The following is a 21,777-nucleotide window of genomic DNA, read 5'->3' as shown; positions in this document are numbered from 1 at the left end:
CACATGCGCTGTGAGGTGGGAATTTTCTGTACATCAGTAACAGTCACAAGAAAGGGAATACAAAGGCTCATCAGAAAGGGTAGGCAACCATTCTGAGTAAGGAACAAATAAAAACAAAACAAATGGGCATCAAACAACAGGGAAGCTACAAATTCTTCCAACCACAACCATCTCAAAGATATCAAAGTAAAAACGAAAATCCATCAATAATTGTCTCAGTTACACACTGATAAACTGAAGTGATCTCACTGTTAGAGTCAGCAACAGGACAGATTGTAGATTGGGAATTCAGAGACCTTGATAAGCAGATCAGGAAAATCAAAGGAGTCCACAATTCATTCACTTAACCTGGAAAAGAGAGATAAAGCAATGACGCAGATATTTATGATCAGGGACTTTCAGATTTAATGTTTATTCAATGGCACACTTCGAGATTTCACAAAACATATTGGACTGTTTGGCGTGAGAAAGATGTGATTATTCTCACCTTCACCAGAGTGACGGCAGCGCTGTAGAGAATACTCAGGAAGAACAAGGTGATGAACATGGAAGCAGTTGTCCAGATGTTGCTGTTATCATCGTCATAGTCTTCAATCCAAGTGCGATCTATTGAATCTATGAATATAAAGCCGAGGGAACGCATTTAGATCGTTTATTGATCCAGATCGATCTATGTGTATCCAAGTCATGTAATTAGAGACCATTACATCTTCATAAAGCAGTCAGGTATTTCTCAAGTGTGACTCTTATCTGTATCCATCAGTGCATTATTGACTCTCAGCAAGAAATTACAAATTCTAATTGCACATGTTCTTTCTTCATTGTCCATGTCAGAACGTTTTAAATTATTTTTCTTTTAATCTATTATTTAAGGGTTTTATTTGAGGAATGCTTATTACAAATGATTATTTCAATTATATCATTATATTTTAAATATAGGCTGTGACAGCACTTTAGTTGAAAATTGTGGCCATCACTGAATAAAAGTTCAAATGTGATTCTCACCTTTATGTATTGGTGACCAATTGCTTGGCAAATCATGAATATAAGTGACATCACAGTCAGGACATGGCTTCATCTTTTTGTTTGTAGGATCTGTATCTTTAGGAATAAGTTTTTGTACATGTGTCCCTTAATTTATTTGACCTACTGCTTGGTGTGTTTGGTTTCCCTTTAATGTTTGTGTATGTGGTTATGAGAGTCTCTTACTTCACTCTTGCCCATGTTGGAGTCTGTGCATGAATAAACATATTCCTGTTCCTTTACTGCTGGTGTGCTCATGTGTTTGGGCACCGAAATTTTGGTCTTTTCACATTGTGTCAGCATCATCATGCTAATATGCCATTTTGTTGCTGCCTATGCTTATCTTGTAATGTCTTTGTGAGTGTTCACTTTTCATTAGTGCTATCCAAAATGTGTGCTTATGTGTCTGTTTCAGGTCCTACCTAAACTAGGTTATTTTCATGTTTATGCTTAATAAATGTTAGCATGCAATGTTATGTTTTGATGGATGTTTGTATTTATATGATGATGTTTGTTTGTGTGGCAATCTTTCCCAAACCATCTCCTGCGAAGCTTGTTTGTGTTACTGTGTGTGGATGCTTGCTGATGCTTGTGCCCATTATCCTTATTTAATAAACGCCCTTCTATTTGGTGATCTATGCACTTGTGTGTCTGCATGTGAGACTCTGAATTTGTGTGTACCTGTGACATTGTATACACGTTGATCAATGTGGTTTAAAAATAACTAATTAAGCTGCCTCTGTCATCGTATGTTTGTGATTCTGAAAATGGGAAAATAATGATATTAATATTTATCTCTGTGCACTTACGTGCTTGTATGAGTTGACATGTGGGAGGACATTTTTCGGAATTTGTATCTGTGTATTCTTGCGTGTATGTCTGTACGCATTTTGCTGTATGAACGTATATGTATTCATGCCCATTTGTGTGTTACCGTGTGTCTATATTTCTCATGGTTATGTGTGAGTACCCCTGTTCATTTGTGCAAATAATTTTCTTTCGGTGTATGTGAGTTTTTGTATGAGCTTAGGTGAGTGTGTGGCTCTGTGCGAGTATGCGTGTGTGACATCTTATCTATATGCACATTTGAGTGTGCACATAAATATGTGTCTTTAGGTAAGAGCCCATATATGTGTCATTACATGTGCATTTGTGATCATCTCTCTGTATCTGTTCTTATACCAGACTGCAATTTTTATTATTCTAATTTATTGTTCTAATTTTAATGGATTGCCCATAATTAGATTTGACCTTGGTGTTGTAGGAAACATTTCCCATCGTCGTGGAGAGATAAGCATTTTATGAGCAACTCTTCTGTTGCAGTGATAGAATTTCTATCTCTGAGAGAAAAGGCGTGAGTTCAAATCCCCACTGCCCCAGAGATAACATTTCTGAATATGTTTATTAGAAAATGTCTACTTGTGTTCTGTATGTGAAACAATATCATATCATGTATTCGAATACCAGAATTGATCCCATGTCTCCAGAAAACTGAGACAAAACTATGGAATTCAAACCGGGATGATGCAAACACCAGTTTTGGATTATGGGAATCGATGTTAATCATTTGTTAACAGAGCCAAGTATGTCCAACATGTTTCAAAGTTATTATTTTGCATGGAAATGTTCAATCTTTGGACAGTAAGCAAGAAGCTGACTGTTCCTGTTAGTAACGGGGTTACATTACAGAGGACATCGACCATGAAAACTCTGCACAGGGAGCAAGAGGACAGACCATTCATTGTTCCCCTCCCCTCTGCTCCACGACAACTTATCTGTCGATTCTCTTTGGTGTGAAAGTGAAGATACATTCTGTCAACTCATGCGCTGGCGCAAGATCCCTGGCAGTTCCCCAGAAACAAAGGTTACATTCAAACTGTTCTGCACTCTTTACGATTGGTATGTTCCAATCAAATTTAATTTTAAAGTGTCTTAAATTTACATTTCCAATTGGTGCAATGTGGCAGTTCAAAACTGACATGAATTTTGTAAGAATGTCCAATGGGGGGAATCAAGAACACCAAGTTCAAAACTCGTGCTCTACCCTTGACATAAAATGGACATTGTCAGATTTTGTCACAGAGGGATTTAGGATGGATAAGGGACTTGGCGGAATCCTGCAATGAGTGAGCTTTACTCTGTCTCTGACCCAGGGTGTATCTGAGCAGAGAACATTAACTGCACAAGACACTTGTCCTAGACCTGCTAATAACCCACTTTAACTACACCGAGGCAGTGTAAGTCAGAGAGAGAAACAACTAATTCAGTATTTAACTCACAACCGGAGGAAAAGGAAACTTTATTACTTCTGTTGAATTATTAAATGCAACTTTGAGATTTTTATTGACATGAATTAACAGTGTCCATCAGTGCAAGTGAAATGTTTACGAAACTCGGTTTACCGCTGGATTTATCGACTGTTCTGTTGACGATCTTCAATGGAATCGCTTCATGTCCCACCACACAGGAGTAAGAAGCACCGCTGGCCCACTCCTCCGCTGTAATGGATAACAGGCTGTAGATGAAGAAGGAAGTGTTGTCACTCTCCACCATCACCTCGGTGTTCTTGTAGTTACTGGGATTCACCTGCTTGTCATTGTTTGTCCACTTGACGAAGATCTCTCGGGGGGAGAAACCTCTCACTAAACAGGTGAGGGAGAGAAACCTCTGAGCGGAGATTTCTTCTGTTGGTGGCAGGAGGACCGACACTGATGGCTCCAGCGGATTAATCACTGCAGAATATTTGAGACAAAGATAAATCAACCAAAAACATCCTGAACCAATATCACAATTACACTAAATATTAAAATATGCCATTTTTAATTTGGGATTTATTCACTTTCCTTTTCTAAAGGAGCAGTATGGTACACATTCTGTTCAGTAAAAAAAGTAAAGTTTAATGTGAAAGTTGCCTCCATGTTTCCAGCCCACAACAAGGGCATTCTGTCCAACTGTCATTGCTGATGGTGACATCACAACCCAGGTTTCTTCCCACCTTATCTGACTTAATCAGAATACAATATCCTTTGGTCCGTCTTTTGCTTAATCAGCTCCTTAGCTATCCTGCCTTCAGATGCATCATTAATGCTCCCAACGGTGTTTGTTCATTACCAATCAAAGCCTGCCATTGATGTAACTGGATCTGGATTACACATGGGATGCTTTGTGTTTTAATCTCACCGCTCACCTTTCTCCTTGTGGATGGAGTCTTTCAGTGGAGTCGGTAGATTCTGATGGTACACCACACATTCAAAAGTAACGCCACTCAGCCAGGCTTCAGTAGAAATGTCTAATTTGCTGATCACGCTGTCGGGATTCTGTCCAGGCTGGTCAGCAATCTCTGATTTCAGAGACTTCTTTTCTTGTTTCCAGGTCACGTTGACTCCAGAAGGAAGATTGGACACAACACAGGTTAACGTCACCGTCGCCTCCAGTAAGACTTGTTCTACTGGCGGTGGGAGGATTTTAACGGTGTTAGGGTGGCACTCGGTATCTTCTATGAAACAAAAATCAAAGTCAATGAAAAATGCCCCTTTATGATACAAACACCCAATCTTCAGATTACTTCTTCACAGGGTGAAGACACCACCTTCAAAATGGCAACTCCAACCATTGCTGAAACAATGCTTACTATTGTTGATGTATTTTGATTTGTGAAAGCATTTGTGATTACCTATGACATACCCTGTGTCATTATTCCTAAAGAACACTGGCGTTGTAACAAGTGACACCTGTGAAAAAAGTAAAATCATCGAAGATACTATTATGTAACCCATGGAATTACCTTTCTTTCAGAGTTTGTCTCTCACTTAAGACCATCTATTGATACTTGTGACAAGAGTAATCTGAATATAATGATTTCAATTCCATGTTCACAACCCTTAGGTGCAAGTGCTGCTGGTCATGCTGACTGCCAAATCACATCCCAAATTTCGGACAAATTATAATAAATTATAATTATTCTCTTTGCAGAGTTCTAAAGTGTTACAGAAGCAGTGAATATCCATGGAAATTCTGTTCATTATATTTAACGTGATCAAAAATACTTTGCGTTATTGGTGTGATGTCATTCTCTAATTTATGTCATTGTCCCTCATAGGCTGAGTTTGGAGTAGATCTGAAAACAAGACAATGAGTACAGCATTGGATATCGAGAAGGACACCCATCTCCTTAAGTCTTTCCCTCCATTCAGTTCGTTCATGACTGGTCTGTACTTTCACTCTATTTACCAAGCTGCATTTTTTAATTTCTTCATAGAGCAGGGGAGAAAAAAAAACAAAAGAGTCTTAAATTAATCTACAAACGTGATGGAAATGTACACTAATTTTATAGACATCCACTACCCACTGTGTAAACATCGCCACCCCAAACCCGGCTAAATCAGCCTGTCTCGAGTTCCTAGTTCATGCATCCCTATTGTAGCATTCTTACCAGAATTTATTCTCCTCCCTCATCCACTACTTACAGAAAGCATCTTAAAGAAGCTCAGTGAGATCACGTTTATCCCAGTTCATCAAATGTGATACCCACTTGGTCTGTGGTCTGATCCCATAAATGAAGTTAAAGAGCTCAGTACAAGATAAAAATCGATGTCGTACAATGTCCAAGGCCAACAGGTCATTCCTGATCAGGGAATGAAGCAGTGAACGCATTTTGATATATTTTCAAGTAAGGGTCACTGCATATTTTAACCATGTCATTTTGAGACCACAACATCATAAGGCTGTTCGGCCAATCCAGAGTTTAGATGAGAATGATGCTGGAAAAGCACAGCAGGTCAGGCAGCATCCGACGAGCAGGAAAATCGACGTTTCTGGCTAAAGCCATTCTACTGTCTTCTCCCCACACTAAACAAGAGCCGAACTATCTCTGGCTTGAATATACACAATGGCCTGGTCTCCACAGCCCTCTGCAGCACTCTGAATGCCTCTCCCAGCATGGTCAGGCAACAAACTATTTAACAAAGCTCACTGTCTATATATCTATCTTCAACAGAGAAGAAACATGCTTTTCTGAGTTGCCAAAATGTTGAATTATGAGCAATGCTCATGTAACACTCAAACTGAAATGAGATATGTGACATGTTGGGAAACGAGAAGCTGTACCGTGCTGTTTGCTACGCCTGATAAATTAGTGTGTTTGATTCACATCAGAGTTCAGAGTGATTCGTAGCTCTCTCAGTCTGTGTCTCTTACCCTGGAGTGCGGTGATGTTTTTACTTTGAATGTTCTCTTTATGAGTGACCTGGCAGGTATAGACAGCGCTGTTGTACCATTCACCATAAGGGACCATCAGCCGACTCGTCACCGAGAAGTTGCCGTTCGCCTCACACACGGGAGACGTGAAGAAGCCAGAATCCAAGAGTCGGCCATTTTTCAACCAACTCACGGAGATTGACTTCGGATGGAAATCGATGATTGAACAGACAATGGTTGCAAACTTGCTGCTTGCGATTTCTTCACTGGAGCTGACAGTTAGAAGAAGAGTTGGTGGGAGAGGACCTGTACCTTTAGGAAACACATCGCATAAATTATCTGATGAATTTCATAACAAATACAATCAGTTCTCATATATCAAGGTTTCTTGTGGTTAATGGATACAAGAATCATAATTGTGCAGAGTGCTGGAGAAGCTGGGATCCACACAGAAAGATCCGCAGGACAATGTGAAAGGCTAAAATTATAGGACACAGCAAGGGAGTCAAGGAGGCATAGAAACGATTGGCCGGTAACATCAGAATGTTGGTTGGTATTCGTTTTAATGACAGAGTCTGATGAACAAGGCAGATGAAATACCGCCATAAATGAGGAAATGATGCGGTTGCTATCACGGAGACATATTGAGAGCCGGGCAGGAGTGGCTATTCAATATTCCAGGATTTAGTGCCTTCAGGCGAGACAGGGAAAGATGGAAAAGGATAGGGGCGGGGGTTTGCGGCACAGAATGTTGCTTCTGTCGCAATTCTGGCAAGAGTATTTTAGGCTGTAAAGAGAAATGAAATCATGGATACCTCCTCGAACAAAGGCAAATGGACAGTACTTCAAAACCAAAATACAGCAAACATAACTACTGGGAGAGCACGATAGACCTTACTATAGGTCCAAAAGACCAAGGGCAAAGACATGGGCAAATTTCAGAGAAATGTTAATTAAATAGGGGAATGAGAAAAGAGGTTTTTAACTTCCTCAGCATAGGCTTGGATATTCATTGTGTCAAAAGTTTAGAGGGAGCACAATTCTGAAAATGCCCCCAGGAGAATATTTTAACAAAGTATGTGTTAATACAGAGAATTTTAATCCAGACCTTGCAAGAAAGGGGTGAACCTGGACTTAACTTTTGGAAATGAAGTCGACCCAGTGGGTAAAACATCAATGGTGGTGCACTTTGCAGACAGTGATTGTAAATCAGTTGGATTTCAGATTGTACTGCAAAGGAATAGACATTGGCCCAAAGTTCTGAAAAGGGGAAGGACAATTTTAGTAAGATCAGGTAATGACTTAACCAGAGTGGACTGGAAGCTGACACTTATTAGTAAATCTGAGTCAGAGCAGTGTGACACATTTAAGAAAGAGGAAAATCACAGGGAGGACATTTCCCAGGAAGCCACTGAATAGGACCAAGAATGTAGCGGGCTCTGGACACCAAAGGGCATGGAGGGTGAGATAAAGAGAAACAAGGGAAGCTTCCGGTCTATACTGAAATCTCAGAACAATAGAAATTAGTATGGAGTACAGAACGTGCAAGGGAGAGTTTGAAAGACAAAGGAATTAGAAGAGCAAAAGGGACCATGAGAAAATAATAGCAGTCAAAATAAAGGAAAATATTTTTAAAAGTTACAGGCTCATTCATAATAAAAGAATGATTCGGGAAACAGTAATGCCCATTAAGTGTTATTATTGGAGTGGAGCCGGAGGATTAGGTTGTGGTCAAAACGAATGTGTTGTGTCAGTGTTCACTAGTAAGACGGACAATGTGGGGACAGACATCATGGAGGGGTGTTGTGATGTACTTTCAGAAATTAGGACACATGACGTGATGTTCTGTGTTGTCTTGCTGAATGAAAAGTGGTTATATTTCCAGGGCAGATGCAAAGTATACCAAGCGGTTGAGCGATGCAAAGGATGAAATAGTTGGGTCGCTGACAATAATTTAGAATTACTGTCTGGCCACAGCAGTTGTGCCAAGTGAGTGTAGATCAGCCAATGTTGCACTGTTACGCAGGACAAAGGAAGGGATAAATAATGAAAACACAGATCTGTCAAGCTAGTCTCAGTGGTAGGGAAACTATTGAAAAGTGAAATTAGTCTTCATTTGGAAGATAAATCAACAATTTTCAGCACGGTTTTATTGAGAGAAAGTCATGTGTAACAATTTGATAGTAGTCTTCAGAGAGATAACTCGATGTCCATATGATAGCAATAATCAGAGCCAATGGCATCCGAGTTAATTTGACAGATTGGATCTAAAACTGGCTGAGTGATGGGAGCAGGAGGTAATAGTCATCGGGTGTCTGCATGACTGGAAATCGATGTCTCCTGGTGTTCTGTAGGGATTGGTGTTGATTTCCATGTTATTTCTCTTGCATACCAATAACTGAGACTCAAATTTAGTAGCATTAATCAGTGAATTCACAGATGAAATGAAAACTGTCATGTTGAAGTCATGAGCATTATGGCTTTAGATTGCAGGAGGATATAAAAGGGTTGGTTGTATGTGAAGAGAAGTTGCAAATGGAAATTATTCTGGATAAATTAAGGTGATGGAATTCGGCAGAAGAATCTGTGAGGTATGACATTTTGAATGGTGGAACCCTAGAAAGGCCTGAGGATCTTTGGTGCATGTACCCACCGATCCCCTATAGTACTTTGTCGTCTGGATAAAGACACTAAGAAGATGGCAGGATATTTGCTTTTATTAGCCTAGACATTGACAATGAAGAATAGGGAGATGATACTGGAACTTAACAGAACACTGGTTAGGCCATACTGAAGCGTTGTGTGCACGTTATCGAAGGAATGTGATTACACTGAAGGCAGTATTGATTAGATTTGCCAGGATCTTGCCTGGGTTGGAGGGTTTTAGTTATGAAACTAGATGAGATAGACAGGGGTTTTCCTTGGAGCAGAGGAGAATGAGGGAGAAGATTATCATGATGTCTAGAATTATTTTAGGCGTAGACTGGGTAAACTGGATGAAATCTTTCCCTTTGATGAAGAGATCAATGCCTCAGGGGCACAGGGTGAAGGTAAGGCCAGGAGGTTCCAAGTGGATCTCAGGGGAAAACAAAGTCAAACAGGGGGTGGTGTTAGCCTGGAGCTCAGCACCTATAAGTCATGTAGAAACTGAGCCCCTCATAAAAAGTATGAAGTATTGAGATGCATCCTTGCAAGGGCAAGTCACACAAGGCAATGGATCATGTGCTGGCACATGGGACTGGAATAGTTAGGTGGCTGTTATTGATCGGCGTAAACTGGATGGATCAAAGGGCCTTTTTCCTGTGCTGCATAAGGTGATTCTGTGAAAATGGTTATAAATAATGCCTTATTCATATTAATCCCAGATGCTCTGTTTATCTCAGTTCCCACAATACGTACCACATGGCATTTCTTTGCTCTTGTGTGAGTGTGACCCGCTGTGTTCAACCTCACAGTAGATTTTGTTGGGGCAATCTACCGCTGACCTGGGCAGGGTTAACTGGCTGCTCAGGGTGTAGGTTCCCTTCTTGTTTCTCACTGATGGGTAAGTCTTCAATCCACCATTCGTGATTAGCTCCCCACCTTTCTTCCAGGTTACCTTGGTGACGTCAGGGGAATAGTCCACCACCAAACAACCAAAGATTGTAGAATCAGTGTTGTGCCCCTCACAGGAGGAGACCAGGCCATAAAGTGTGGGGGGAGATGGTGTCCCTACAATAGAATGACCAATTGAGCATGTTAATTTCTGTTAATTTGACCTTATCAGTTACTCAAATGTATCCTCAGCTGTAAATGTTTGCCAGTATGCTCCCGCTGAAGTCTACAGCATAACTGGAGTTTATTTTTGTTTCCTACCAGTTGCTGATCATGATCATTGGTTCCCTCTTTAGAAACATGCCCTCGACCTTGACCATTGCCATAAAATTTAGGAAGAAGAACATCCTGATCCCACCCCAGTAACTGTTTGAAGATCTCACCAACTGACACTTTCATTGGATTGCTGTGAAGAGCAGAGAAGTTTCACAAAATACAAACCAAGGAAATGCAGATTCATCCAAATTCTACAGTGTGTGCAAACAGGCCATTTGGCCCAACAAGTCCAAACCCACCCTCTGAAAAGAAACACATCCAGACCCATTCCCCTACCCTATTATGCTACAGTGAACCCTGACTAATGCACCTAACCTCCCAATCACTGAACACAACATTTGCAATTCCCCCAGCTTGTACAGATTTGGACTGTGGGAGAAAATGCAGACAGATATGGGAGAAAGTGCCAACTCCACACAGACAGTCACCCGAGGCTGGAATGGAACCCGAGTCCCTAGCACTGTGAGGCAGCAGCGCTAACCACGGTACCAGCGTGCCGCCCCACTAGGTACCTTGCTGCTGGAAATACCCAACAGCTGGCAGTACCCCCGGAGAGAAATCAGAGTGAATCATAGAACATAGAACAGTACAGCGCAGTACAGGCCCTTCGGCCCTCGATGTTGTGCTGCTCTGACATACTAATATGAAGCCCATCCCACCTACACTATTCCATGTACATCCATATGCCTGTCCAATGACAACTTAAATGTACTTAAACTTGGCAAATCTACTACCGTTGCAGGCAAAGCATTCCATACACTTACTACTCAATGAGTAAAGAAACTACCTCTGCCATCTGTCTTATACCTATCTCCCCTCACTTTAAAGTTGTGTCCCCTCGTGTTTGCCGTCCCCATACTTGGAAATCAGGTCCAGTGAGCCTTCCTCACTTATCACTGCAAGGCAGAATGTTCTCTCTGGGAGAAATGTCACTGCAGCAACAGCAGCAGCAGCACAGGCAGGAGCTGAGCACTGGGATGGGGAGGATGGCTGTCACGGCTGAACTCAGGCCAATTGTCTGGAAGTTGAAACATCTCATTTACAATGATCTGAATTCTGGAGGCCTCTGAAAAATGGAGGACCATAAAGGTTCAGAGACTTTGGAGTGTTACAGCTGAGTATTTACATAAATATGATTTGAGAAATGAACAAGTAATTTTAACTTTAATAACTATCAAACTGATCCGCAGTTCACCACCAAACCTCATCTCTCAGACTAACCACTGCACTTACCCTGCCTAGACCAAAATTTCCACTCTCATTAACAAACCCTACCCTGCTATACACCCATCATGCCCAGAACACACAACCCCTATCACACAAAACACATCCAAGGCAATCCATATTGGTAGTGTAGCTGAGCAGAGAGATCTCGGTGCCCATGTACATAGATCCCTAAAAGTTGCCAGCCAGTTTGATAGAGTTGTTAAGAAGGCATACTTTGTGCTGGCTTTCATCGATAGAGGGACTGAGTTTCAGAACCACGAGGTTAGGTTGCAGCTGTACAAAACTCTGGTGTGGCTACACTTGGAGTATTGTGTACTGTTCTGGTCACCACATTATAGAGAGAATGTGGAAGCTTTGGAAGAGTTCAGAGGAGGTTTACCAGGATGTTGTTTGGTATGGCGGGAGGGTTTAATGAGGAAAGGTTGAGGGTCTTGAGGCTGTTTTTGTTTGAGAGAAGAAGGTTGAGAGGTGACTTAATTGAGACATAAAAGATAAACAGAGGGTGGACAGTGAAAGTTTTTTGCCTTGAATAGTGATGGCTAGCAGGAGAGGACATAGATGACAGATGTCAGAGGTTGTTTCTTTACTCAGAGAGTAGTAGGGCCATGGCACACACTGCCTGCAACAATAGTACACTCGTCAACTTTAAGGGCATTTAAAAGGTCATTGGATAAACATATGAATGAAAATGGAATAGTGTAGGATAGATAGGCTTCAGATTGGTTCCACAGGTCAGCACAACATTGAGGGTTGAAGGGCCTGTACTGCACTGTAATGTTCTATATTCTATATTCCAGATGGACATATGATCTCAATTCCTTTCAGTCATTTACACTCCTGCCACCCTGCACCTGGTCCATGGCAAATCTGGACCTGGCACCATCATTTTCACAACCTCTGACAAAAGCCCACTACCCAAGACATGACCTCAGCCCTTGATCACTGATCTCTCATCTTACCCAAGACAACCTGTGCACATTGCATCCTAGCTCCTTTGGCATCTGTGCTTTACAACCTACCATTTTGCCAGACTCTGAGCTTTGCATTTTGACAACACATCCACCTGTCACTTCATTCCAGTGACCTTCCACCCCCGAAACATCCTGGCACTCTGCCCACCTCTACACTAACCAGCCTGGCATCCTGCCCACCTCTCCATAAACCAGCCTGGCAAAGACAGACCTCCTGCATTTCAGCTCAAACTACCCCTCACCCACCAAGCACAATTCGACCAAATTATCCTGTGACCATTACCATTTACCTTGATGCCACCTTTTGCCAGACAGAGTGCACGCAAGTTTACCCAGCAGACAGCCAACCAGCCTACCAGCCCAAACTCTCCCACATGCCCAATCTAGCCCCTCACTTGCTCACCACCTTCCAACTTTGAGCCAACTCCACCATAAAGTCAGTGAGTCATAAAGTCGTACAGCACAGAAACAGTTCCTTTGGTCCAGCCCATCCATGCTGACCAGAGTTCCCAAATTAAACTCATTCCACTTGCCTGCCTTTGGCCCATATCCATCCAGACCGATCCAGTTCCTGTAGCTGTTCAAATGTCTTCTCAATGTGGGACCGATCTCTGCACTTACCGCTTCCTCTGGCAGTTCATTCCAATGTTTTGGACAGTTACAACATGAAGCCCTAACTCCTGCACTCAGTGCTCTGACCAATGAAGGTACATGTGCCAAACACCTTCAACACACTAGGTACTTGAGACAACGCTTTCAAGAATCGATGAGTCTTGAATCTATGAATTTCTGTGGTGGAGAATTCCAAAAGAATTCACCATTGTTTTGTTGAACAGGAAACAATCAAGTTCAATGTTATCGAGTGTTGGGAAGACTGGTGAGCAGCAAGATTAATGATGATCCCATGAATGGAATAGCCTTCTAGAGAGGCCGAGATGCCTTCTTCAGCTTCCATTTTGCATGCTGACCTGTCCCTTCGGCAGCATGTTCCAAAAGTGTGATCCTTGAGGATAAGGGCACACATGCATGTAAAGCTTTCCTCCAAATCAGACTTCAACTTGACTCTCAACTATTTCCCTGCCCGTTTCCTCTTCCTCAATCACAGCCATGGAACTCACTTCCTAACAGCGCTGTGAATGTGCTAATACCACACAAACTTCAGCAATTCAAATAGACTGATGACAACTGGCGATATAAAAAGTCTGACACTTCCACACCTGTCTAGAGATTCAAACAACCACTGGAAGAATTGAAAATTATTTGAGGCACTTGTGTGTCTACACAAGATGACATCGTTTCCTTTTTTAAAAATCACACAACACCAGGTTATAGTCCAACAGGTTAAATTGGAAGCAAACTACCTTTTGGAGTGACGCTCCACCATCACCTGATAAAGGAGTGTCGCTCCGAAAGCTAGTGTGCTTCCAATTAAACCTGTTGGACTATAACCTGGTGTTGTGTGATTTTTAACTTTGTACACCCCAGTCCAACACTGACATCTCCAAATCATGGTTTCCTTTTGTGTAATTTGACTGTGTTTTCACTGAATGAACAGAGCTATTTCTTAATCATATAATCGGAAAGAAGCTTCCCTCATTTTTAGCAACTGCTGAAAATGTGTTGCTGGAAAAGCGCAGCAGGTCAGGCAGCATCCAAGGAGCCCTTCCTGAAGAAGGGCTTATGCCCGAAACGTCGATTCTCCTGCTCCTTGGATGCTGCCTGACCTGCTGCACTTTTCCAGCAACACATTTTCAGCTCTGATCTCCAGCATCTGCAGTCCTCAATTTCTCCTCATTTTTAGCAAGGCAATCACACATTATATTTCTTGATTCCAGGGAAGTATAGTGTTAAATTAATGAAATATGATGATTAGGATGTTTCAATTGGAAATTGTCAGAGATTTAAAGTTTACTTTCATGAGCAATTAATTCCAGCCTCATTGTGTCACAGTCCTCACAGGAATGTCTTTCAGAAATGGTGTCTCCCTTTGTTATGGGCAGTCGAATCAGTAAATCTGGAATAGTTTTTGCTTGTTAAACAAAGGTGTTAAAGAGTTTTAGCCAAAGGGAGACCTGTGGATTAGCTCACAGATGCACCATGATCTAAGTAAGTGGTGGTACAGCTCGAGGGGCTGAGTGCCCTCCTCTTGTTCCTACCTTCCTGTCGTTGTGTCATTCATTAAGCTGGCACTGGCCGTGAATACTTTTTATTAAAATATTTCAACAAGTTAATTGTTTTACACATGCTTTAAAAAAAACTTCTGTTGATTATTTGGAACGGGATCATTGACATTCTCTATTTGAGTGATCAAAATAACTTCCACCCAATTACAGCAGCCACTGCACTCTGCAGTGTGTTGTTACTTCATAATAGTTTCTTGTGAAACTACAGCTCGAGATCGGGGCACTCAAATTCAATAATATCTCTGAACATTCGCAATTTGTTCAAATGTGTCTTTTCTCTGAAGAACGTGTTTAATCGAACAGAACTTTTTTCAATGAAACAACAAACTTTAAATGCTAGAAAACCAAAATAAAGGCAGAAACTGCTGAAGAAACTCAGCAGGTCTAGCAGCTCCTGTGGAGAGAAGGCAAGGTTAACCTTTCGCATCCAAAGACCCCCTCTTCACCAAATTGTTTTCATGTTTTTGGTACAAGAGCTCACACCTGTTGAGACAAACAGTGATTAGGTTGGCTTGACTCCTGTTGGAAACAGAATTCTTAGCAGAGGTACTGGATGGTCTGAGATAGCAATGGAAGACCAACTGAAAAGCTATCACCATCTGCTGCAAGTGTTGGATTCAGCAGAACCCTCACCGTACTGAACTATCAAATTCAGCTACAGCACTGGTTTAATATAAAGTAAAACAGCCTCAGCAAAATCTCATCAAATATACTTTGAAAATGATTCATTCGGGATTAGTTATAAATGATATTGTTAGAACAGCAAGTCAAAAGCTGGGATTTCTTTGAGCACTTACTCCAATAACCCCATCTAGCGATGCCCAAAAGCTTGTGAACAAATATTGATCTGGAAAAAGCTGCTAACCACCAAAATTCTGTTTAATATCTAAGAGACACAAGTCAGGACAGCGATTGAATAGATTTCACTGGCCTCTGTGAGTGGAATTCCAACAAACACCCAAACATCTCAATCTGCTTTCTTGCATTGAAGTAACCTGATAAGAGATGGTGTTGCATACCTCTCTAACAGGTTGTAAGTGAACACAGGCCACCTGGCACAGAATCAGGGACCCTACTACAACCTCACAACAGACCTGAACACAATGAACTTGACGCTATCACGGAGAATACAGCCCATCTGTTTTGACAGTACATAAACCATGTTAGTTATTAACACCTTCCAACAACCAGGGATTGTTCCAGAATGTTTGTACAATGAAAGTAACATTTCAACATTTATCCAAGAATACTTTGACAGCAGCTCCAAATTGTTCAAACTCTATGGGAACTACAGAGGAATAAAACTAGGAATTGCATTGCCATCAATTCACTGTCACTGGATTCCAACCTCGAACTCCCTTCCACTTTCCCCTGTGAATGTTGCTGCACCAGACGGTCTACTTAGTTTGAAAAAGTTTAAAATGTTTTGAAGTGTAATATGACCGTTGCCAGTGACATTAAACATTGATAATAGGTTTTCAAATAATAAGATGCAAAAACAAATTCTGATTCTACATTGTGCCACGAAACATGTTCCCCGTAACTGAGGCACAAAGAAAATATGCAGCATATTTCCCTCTGCCTCGCTCAATCAAATATCTCTTGTTGCCAACAACCAATTTCAAAACTCTTGCTATCTGCCTTTTGTCCCTGAAATGTTCATTCTGATTGGAACAACTTAGTCAGGGTTCTCAATTCTGAGGCACCTAATCTAATATTGTATTTCTGGCAGATAAAAGTGGTTTTGAAGCACGAGATGAAAGGTATCTGAGATTCAGGTATCCGAACTGGGCAATTTACAAATGGTCAGGACCGTTGACAAGTTAGTCAGAGATAGCACTGAAACAAACTGTACAACAGACTTAATCCCAGAGGATACATTGCTCAACTCCTCACGTCAAATATATTCACTGTAATTGAATATTCATCAGAGGAACTAACCAGTGGATTAATGTGAACGAGAATGTGTTCACAATGAACATAAATGACCACTGAGTTAATAAACTTGGTAAATCATTGCATTTAACAAAGTTGGGAAATATTGCCAATTAAAGCACAGATCTGGAGGAAATGGGTTATTTTCTAAATTATTTTTACATATTCTTAAAATGTTCCTTGAACTGTGGAGATTTTGCATGCACTGTATAAACAATACTGCATTCCAGTGTGGAAAGCATTTCTGTTGAAGGAATTAAGGCAAGGTTATTTTTTTGTTAACTGCTTTTAATGAACTAAAATGTTTAAAAAGGTATGAATTGAAAACATGCTTCTGTCTGGAGTTGCCCACTTTAACAGATGTCTAAGTAAATGTGGCACTGCTGCCTCACAGATCCAGGTACCCAGGCTCGGTTCCAGCCTCGGGTAACTGCCTATGTGGAGTTTACACAATCTCCCCTGTGTCTGTGTGGATTTCCTCCCACAATCCAAAGATGTGCATGTCAGATGAACTGGTCATGCTATATTGTCTATGGTGTTAGGTGCATTAGTCAGGGGTAAATATAGGGTAGTGGAATGGGTCTGGGTGGGTTACTCTTCAGAGGGTCGGTGTGGACTTGTTGGGCCAAATGGCCTGATGCTTACTGCCGGAAATCTAATTTAAATGATTGTCACACTTAACTAATGTGAGCAGATTCCTTCTGATCGCTACATTGCAATAAATTGGTCAAGTATATTAATTAAAATAAATATTACTCTATTTTCAATGTCTGAATAAACAATGTGCTCTGTTATCCTCTAGTTCATGTCTTCTGCAAATTTGTGAACTCTGCACCGCCTGAACACATCGATGTCAAATGAATTCTCTGCGTTTGCAGCAAGTTCCCCCATGGTTTTAAGAGGAGAGTTCCTATAGTATGGGAGACAGGCCATTTGGCCCAACAATTCCACACTGACCCTCTGAATAGTAAGTAGCCCACCCAGACCCATTCCCCCTAATTTATATTTACCCCTGACTAATGCACCCTAACATACACATCCCTGAACACTGTGGCTGTGCTCAATTGCACAATCACCTGACCTGCACTTCTTTTAGACTGTGGTAGGAAACCAGAGCGCCCGAAGGAAACCCACGCAGACACAGGGAGAATGTGCAAACTCCACACAGGCAGTCACCCGAGGGTGGAATCAAATTTGGGACCCTGGCGCTGTGAGGCAGCAATGCCAATCACTGAGCCACCATGCTGCCCTGCGAGTTCATGAGTGGATTACTTTAATTAATTTGAAATTTGGCCTTGGTCACATAACTCACTATAGCAGTTGTTTCCTGAAGAATGACTCTTCAGTTGATATTTTGTTGTAAAATGTAACTATTTATTTAAAATGCACAGATTGGGAACACCTAAAGCACTGTGCAGGTTAAATAATTCAGTTCATGTTTTATTTTTATCCTGCAAATCCATTTTAATCAGGGACATAACAATTAATTAACTCAAGTTATGTGTGAAACTGATCAAAGCAGTGAACCTGATCTGTTCTTCATAGAATTGAGCAGAATTTCCAAATGGTCTTTGCCAATGATCTTTTCCAGCCAGAAAAATATGTATGTCGTGTACAGCGGAATTGAAAGGTGTTTCTTGATCAATTATAGCACAGTCATGGCATTTTTGCTCAAGAGCAAGAACTATTAGAACATTAGACTTTTGAAATTCTATTTATATTTCTCTATGACTTGTAAACTGTTTAAAGACAGACGTTGTGAGTGAACTAGATAGTTGAGTTTTGAATTTGGATTGTAAAGCATGGATTAGATTAATCCTTCATTATTTATTTTAAGTAAAAATGGTGCCTGAAGGTATCTGTTTTCCCTTCATTTCTAAAACCTTTGCGATTTGCCTTTCACTTAATAATCGGCTTTATGAAATTTTAACTTGCATGCTGACTGTATTGAATGAGGAAAGAGCAGTTCACTGTCACCAACCGTGTTAACATTGCAAAAACAATGTAGAAACCAGAAACGGTTTCCCAAATATAACACATTTAATGTTACCCAAGCACAGTCCCTCCTCAACAGATCAACGATCACCAGATCACAGCACGGTGTGTTTGCAGCAGAACTAGCTCTGCAAACATTTTCAACAGAACCAAGAACATGATGTAACCTCACAAAAAAAACAAATTGAAGTCTAACAAAGCTACTCAGAATCAAGCAAACTAATGATTAAATCGAATAGAAATAACAAGTCATAACAGCAACCTTGTTGGTGAGGGGACTTAACACTTAAAACTGTAACGTTTCTGGCAATAGTTCAATTTATTTCCAACCTGCACACCCTTCCTGGTCATGACAATCTTGTGCAGCGCACAGTAGAGTGGGGTTGAAGGCATATATTGATTAATCACTTCATGGTCAAAACAAAATTACTGAATGGACGAAAATTACCACATTATAATTTTAAGTTAGTTTCAATGACATAATCTGATCAATTCTGCAGTTTCAGATTTTAGTCCCAAATTTTATTTTGAACGAGGCTACTCAAAACAAAATTCAGTTAGTTTACAATTAGAACGGAGTTTTTTTTTAAAAAGTCAATGCATTAAAAACTTGTTTTTTTCATTTCTCACACTTCCGGGTTTCTGCATTAAGTTGTTTTTCACACCGTTACAAATAGATGCAATGTTTTCAATCAAGCAGAGAAAAATGTGTCATATAAGTTTAACAAATGCAGAAATGATTCATGAAAAACAAAAGAACTTCACAAATATTGGTTATGAAAAGTATTCCAGAGAGTCAATCTCCTCACCAGAAAGAAAACACCAATTCAGAAAGCATGAAAACGCAGATCAATTTCACAAACTGAATAAGAATCCAATCAACTTAATTCAACAGAATCAAGGAAAATAAAATCAGAATCCAATCAACTCAAAACAACAGATTTGAATGAAACATAATCAGAATCCAACCAATTCAATTCAACAGAATCTAATAAAACCATTTCAAAAACCAATTAACAAAATTCAACAAAACTAAGTAAAAACAAAGTCAGAATCCAATCAACACAGTTCAACCCAATCAACTAAAACAAAGCCAAAATCCAATCAACTCAGTTCAACAGAATCAAGTAAAACAAACTCAGAATCTGATCAACAGAATGCAATATAGCACCGCAAGAAACTTTTATGACAGTTTCTAACCTGCTTGGCATCAACAAAATTAACAAAATAAATGAGAAAATATAATCATGGTAAGAACATATATTCAGGAAATGAATAATGATATTTTAGCATATTTTAGTCATGTTTGGTAATATCTTGAACATCTTTGAATTCTTAGGGTTTGTTGTTGATAATAAAACTCACAGTCAGGGTGTCACTGACATTAAACATTATTTATAGCTGACTGATTAAGAGACATTAGGTGTTTCAAGTAACCCAGCCACATAGAATGCCCATCTGATCAAAAAAAAGAGATACACCGAGCAACTGACTCCATCATCACCATTTTAACTATTTTCTGAGCCTTAACTGAAGTCTATAATCAGTCTGAACAAAAATCAATCCGAACCAAACCAAACTCAGCACAGAATCTGAGTTTCATTTAATTCAGAAATTAGTCACATGAATAGAAAGTTTTTAGCACTGCTGCCTCACAGTGCCTGAGACCCGGGTTCGATTCCCGACTCAGGCGACCGACTGTGTGGAGTTTGCACGTTCTCCCCGTGTCTGCGTGGGTTTCCTCCGGGTGCTCCGGTTTCCTCCCACAGTCCAAAGATGTGCGGGTCAGGTGAATTGGCCATGCTAAATTGCCCGTAGTGTTAGGTAAAGGGTAAATGTAGGGGTATGGGTGGGTTGCGCTTCGGCGGGTCGGTGTGGACTTGTTGGGCCGAAGGGCCTGTTTCCACACTGTAAGTCTAAGTCTAAGAATGTTCAAAGTTCTCACCTGAAGTCACTGTCACCATGGTCCCTTGGCCCCAGTAATCACTCCAATTCCACTGTAGTATCACAATGATGTGGACCAGTACACTCATTCTCTGTTCTTTACTCTAGGTCTCAATTTTCATTTGAAAGAGCCATTTAGTACCGATCATGTTTAGAATGAATGCCATAGTTGACATAACAATTAGCAGTGATTTCCTGAGCTGTCAGATATATTTTGTCCGAGCATTTAATTGATGGAAGTGTTAGCAGTACATATGACTTGCCTAAAACATTGTCCCATTGTGTCACCAGTTTGCTAGTTTAAATGGTACATTTCCTCTTTGATAGCTTTGTAAGAGGCAGCCTGATGTCTGCTTCAGATCGCAGTTGGTATAATTGCATTTAAAACTCAAACTGACCATCAGTTTATGATGGAATTGACAAAATGTTCCCTCGAGCTGTTTTTGAATGGGTCGAGCCCTGGTTCCTCTCGCTGTGGTCTCTTGCACAGTAATAGATGGCGGTGTCTTCGATCTTCAGGTTAGTCATGTCCAACGTGAAAATGTTGTTTGAAGTGTCTTTGGACGCAGTAAATCGACCCTTAATCGCTGGTGCATAGTAACTGCTGGATGAGGTATGGTAGCTAACCAGCCACTCCAGACCCTGGCCGGGAACCTGGCGGACCCAGAACATGTAGTAGCTGCTGATATCGAACCCGCTGGTTTTACAGGTCAGTTTCAGGCTGGCTGAGGGACGGCCAGTCTCTGCCTCTGGCTGGGTCAAAACAATCTCCGAGTGGACACCTTTAAAAAAGACAAGAAATAAACCATGAGCATTAATGCAGATGAAATGATGCCTGAGTCTTTTACATTCCTGAGGTAGACTAACATTGAGACAGTAACAAAGACAGACTTAAACAAAAAACACTCACATGATAAGAAAGTCAGTAATAAACTGAGAAAAATTGTCGACACAATCATTCTGATAACTTCTGGGAAGCGGTTCTGTCAAGATCTTTCTAAACAAAGCCGATCCCGGAGTGTTGAATTACGGTCCAGTGCCTAGGATTTATATGGCCATCGGAAAGGGCAGGCTTACAGCTTCCGCCTGTTGGTTTCCTGCTGGAGGCTGAGACTGGATCCTGGTCTCAGCTTGCACAGCCCCAACACATGGGCTCATGTATTTACCAGGTTACGCTTAAACATGGATATGTACACATCTTGGGATATTTATTTTGCTGAATAGCTTCTTTGGGAGTGTTTTTTTTAAATGGTGGAAGTAAAATTGAGTAGCTTCAGGTCTGTTTCACATGATAGTTGCAAGTATTTTGTTTTAAAAAAACAAATTCATTCGAAAGTTAGCTCCCTTTATTTCTACATTCATTCACAAGCAGATAAAACTAAAATCAAAGTTCAAACGTATTACTAGCTAGTAAAACAATTGAGTTTTTATTT

The 21,777-nt window shown here is 40.7% G+C and overlaps 1 gene segment (V, D, J or C); it reads right to left on the bottom strand.

The window, feature by feature from the left end:
- Positions 1-271: 271 nt before the first annotated feature.
- On the bottom strand, positions 272-21,387 carry LOC132808802 (Ig heavy chain C region, membrane-bound form-like). The segment is given in 9 exon segments: positions 272-348; positions 488-615; positions 3,426-3,755; positions 4,211-4,519; positions 6,220-6,531; positions 9,619-9,930; positions 20,346-20,407; positions 20,817-21,126; positions 21,255-21,387. Coding segments are annotated over 9 exon segments (1,821 nt in total).
- Positions 21,388-21,777: the final 390 nt, after the last annotated feature.

The sequence above is a fragment of the Hemiscyllium ocellatum genome (assembly GCF_020745735.1).
Source record: "Hemiscyllium ocellatum isolate sHemOce1 chromosome 40 unlocalized genomic scaffold, sHemOce1.pat.X.cur. SUPER_40_unloc_1, whole genome shotgun sequence".
NCBI classification, from domain to species: domain Eukaryota; kingdom Metazoa; phylum Chordata; class Chondrichthyes; order Orectolobiformes; family Hemiscylliidae; genus Hemiscyllium; species Hemiscyllium ocellatum.
The sequence above is the reverse complement of the archived record's forward strand: the minus strand, read 5'-3'. Positions and strand labels throughout refer to the sequence as shown.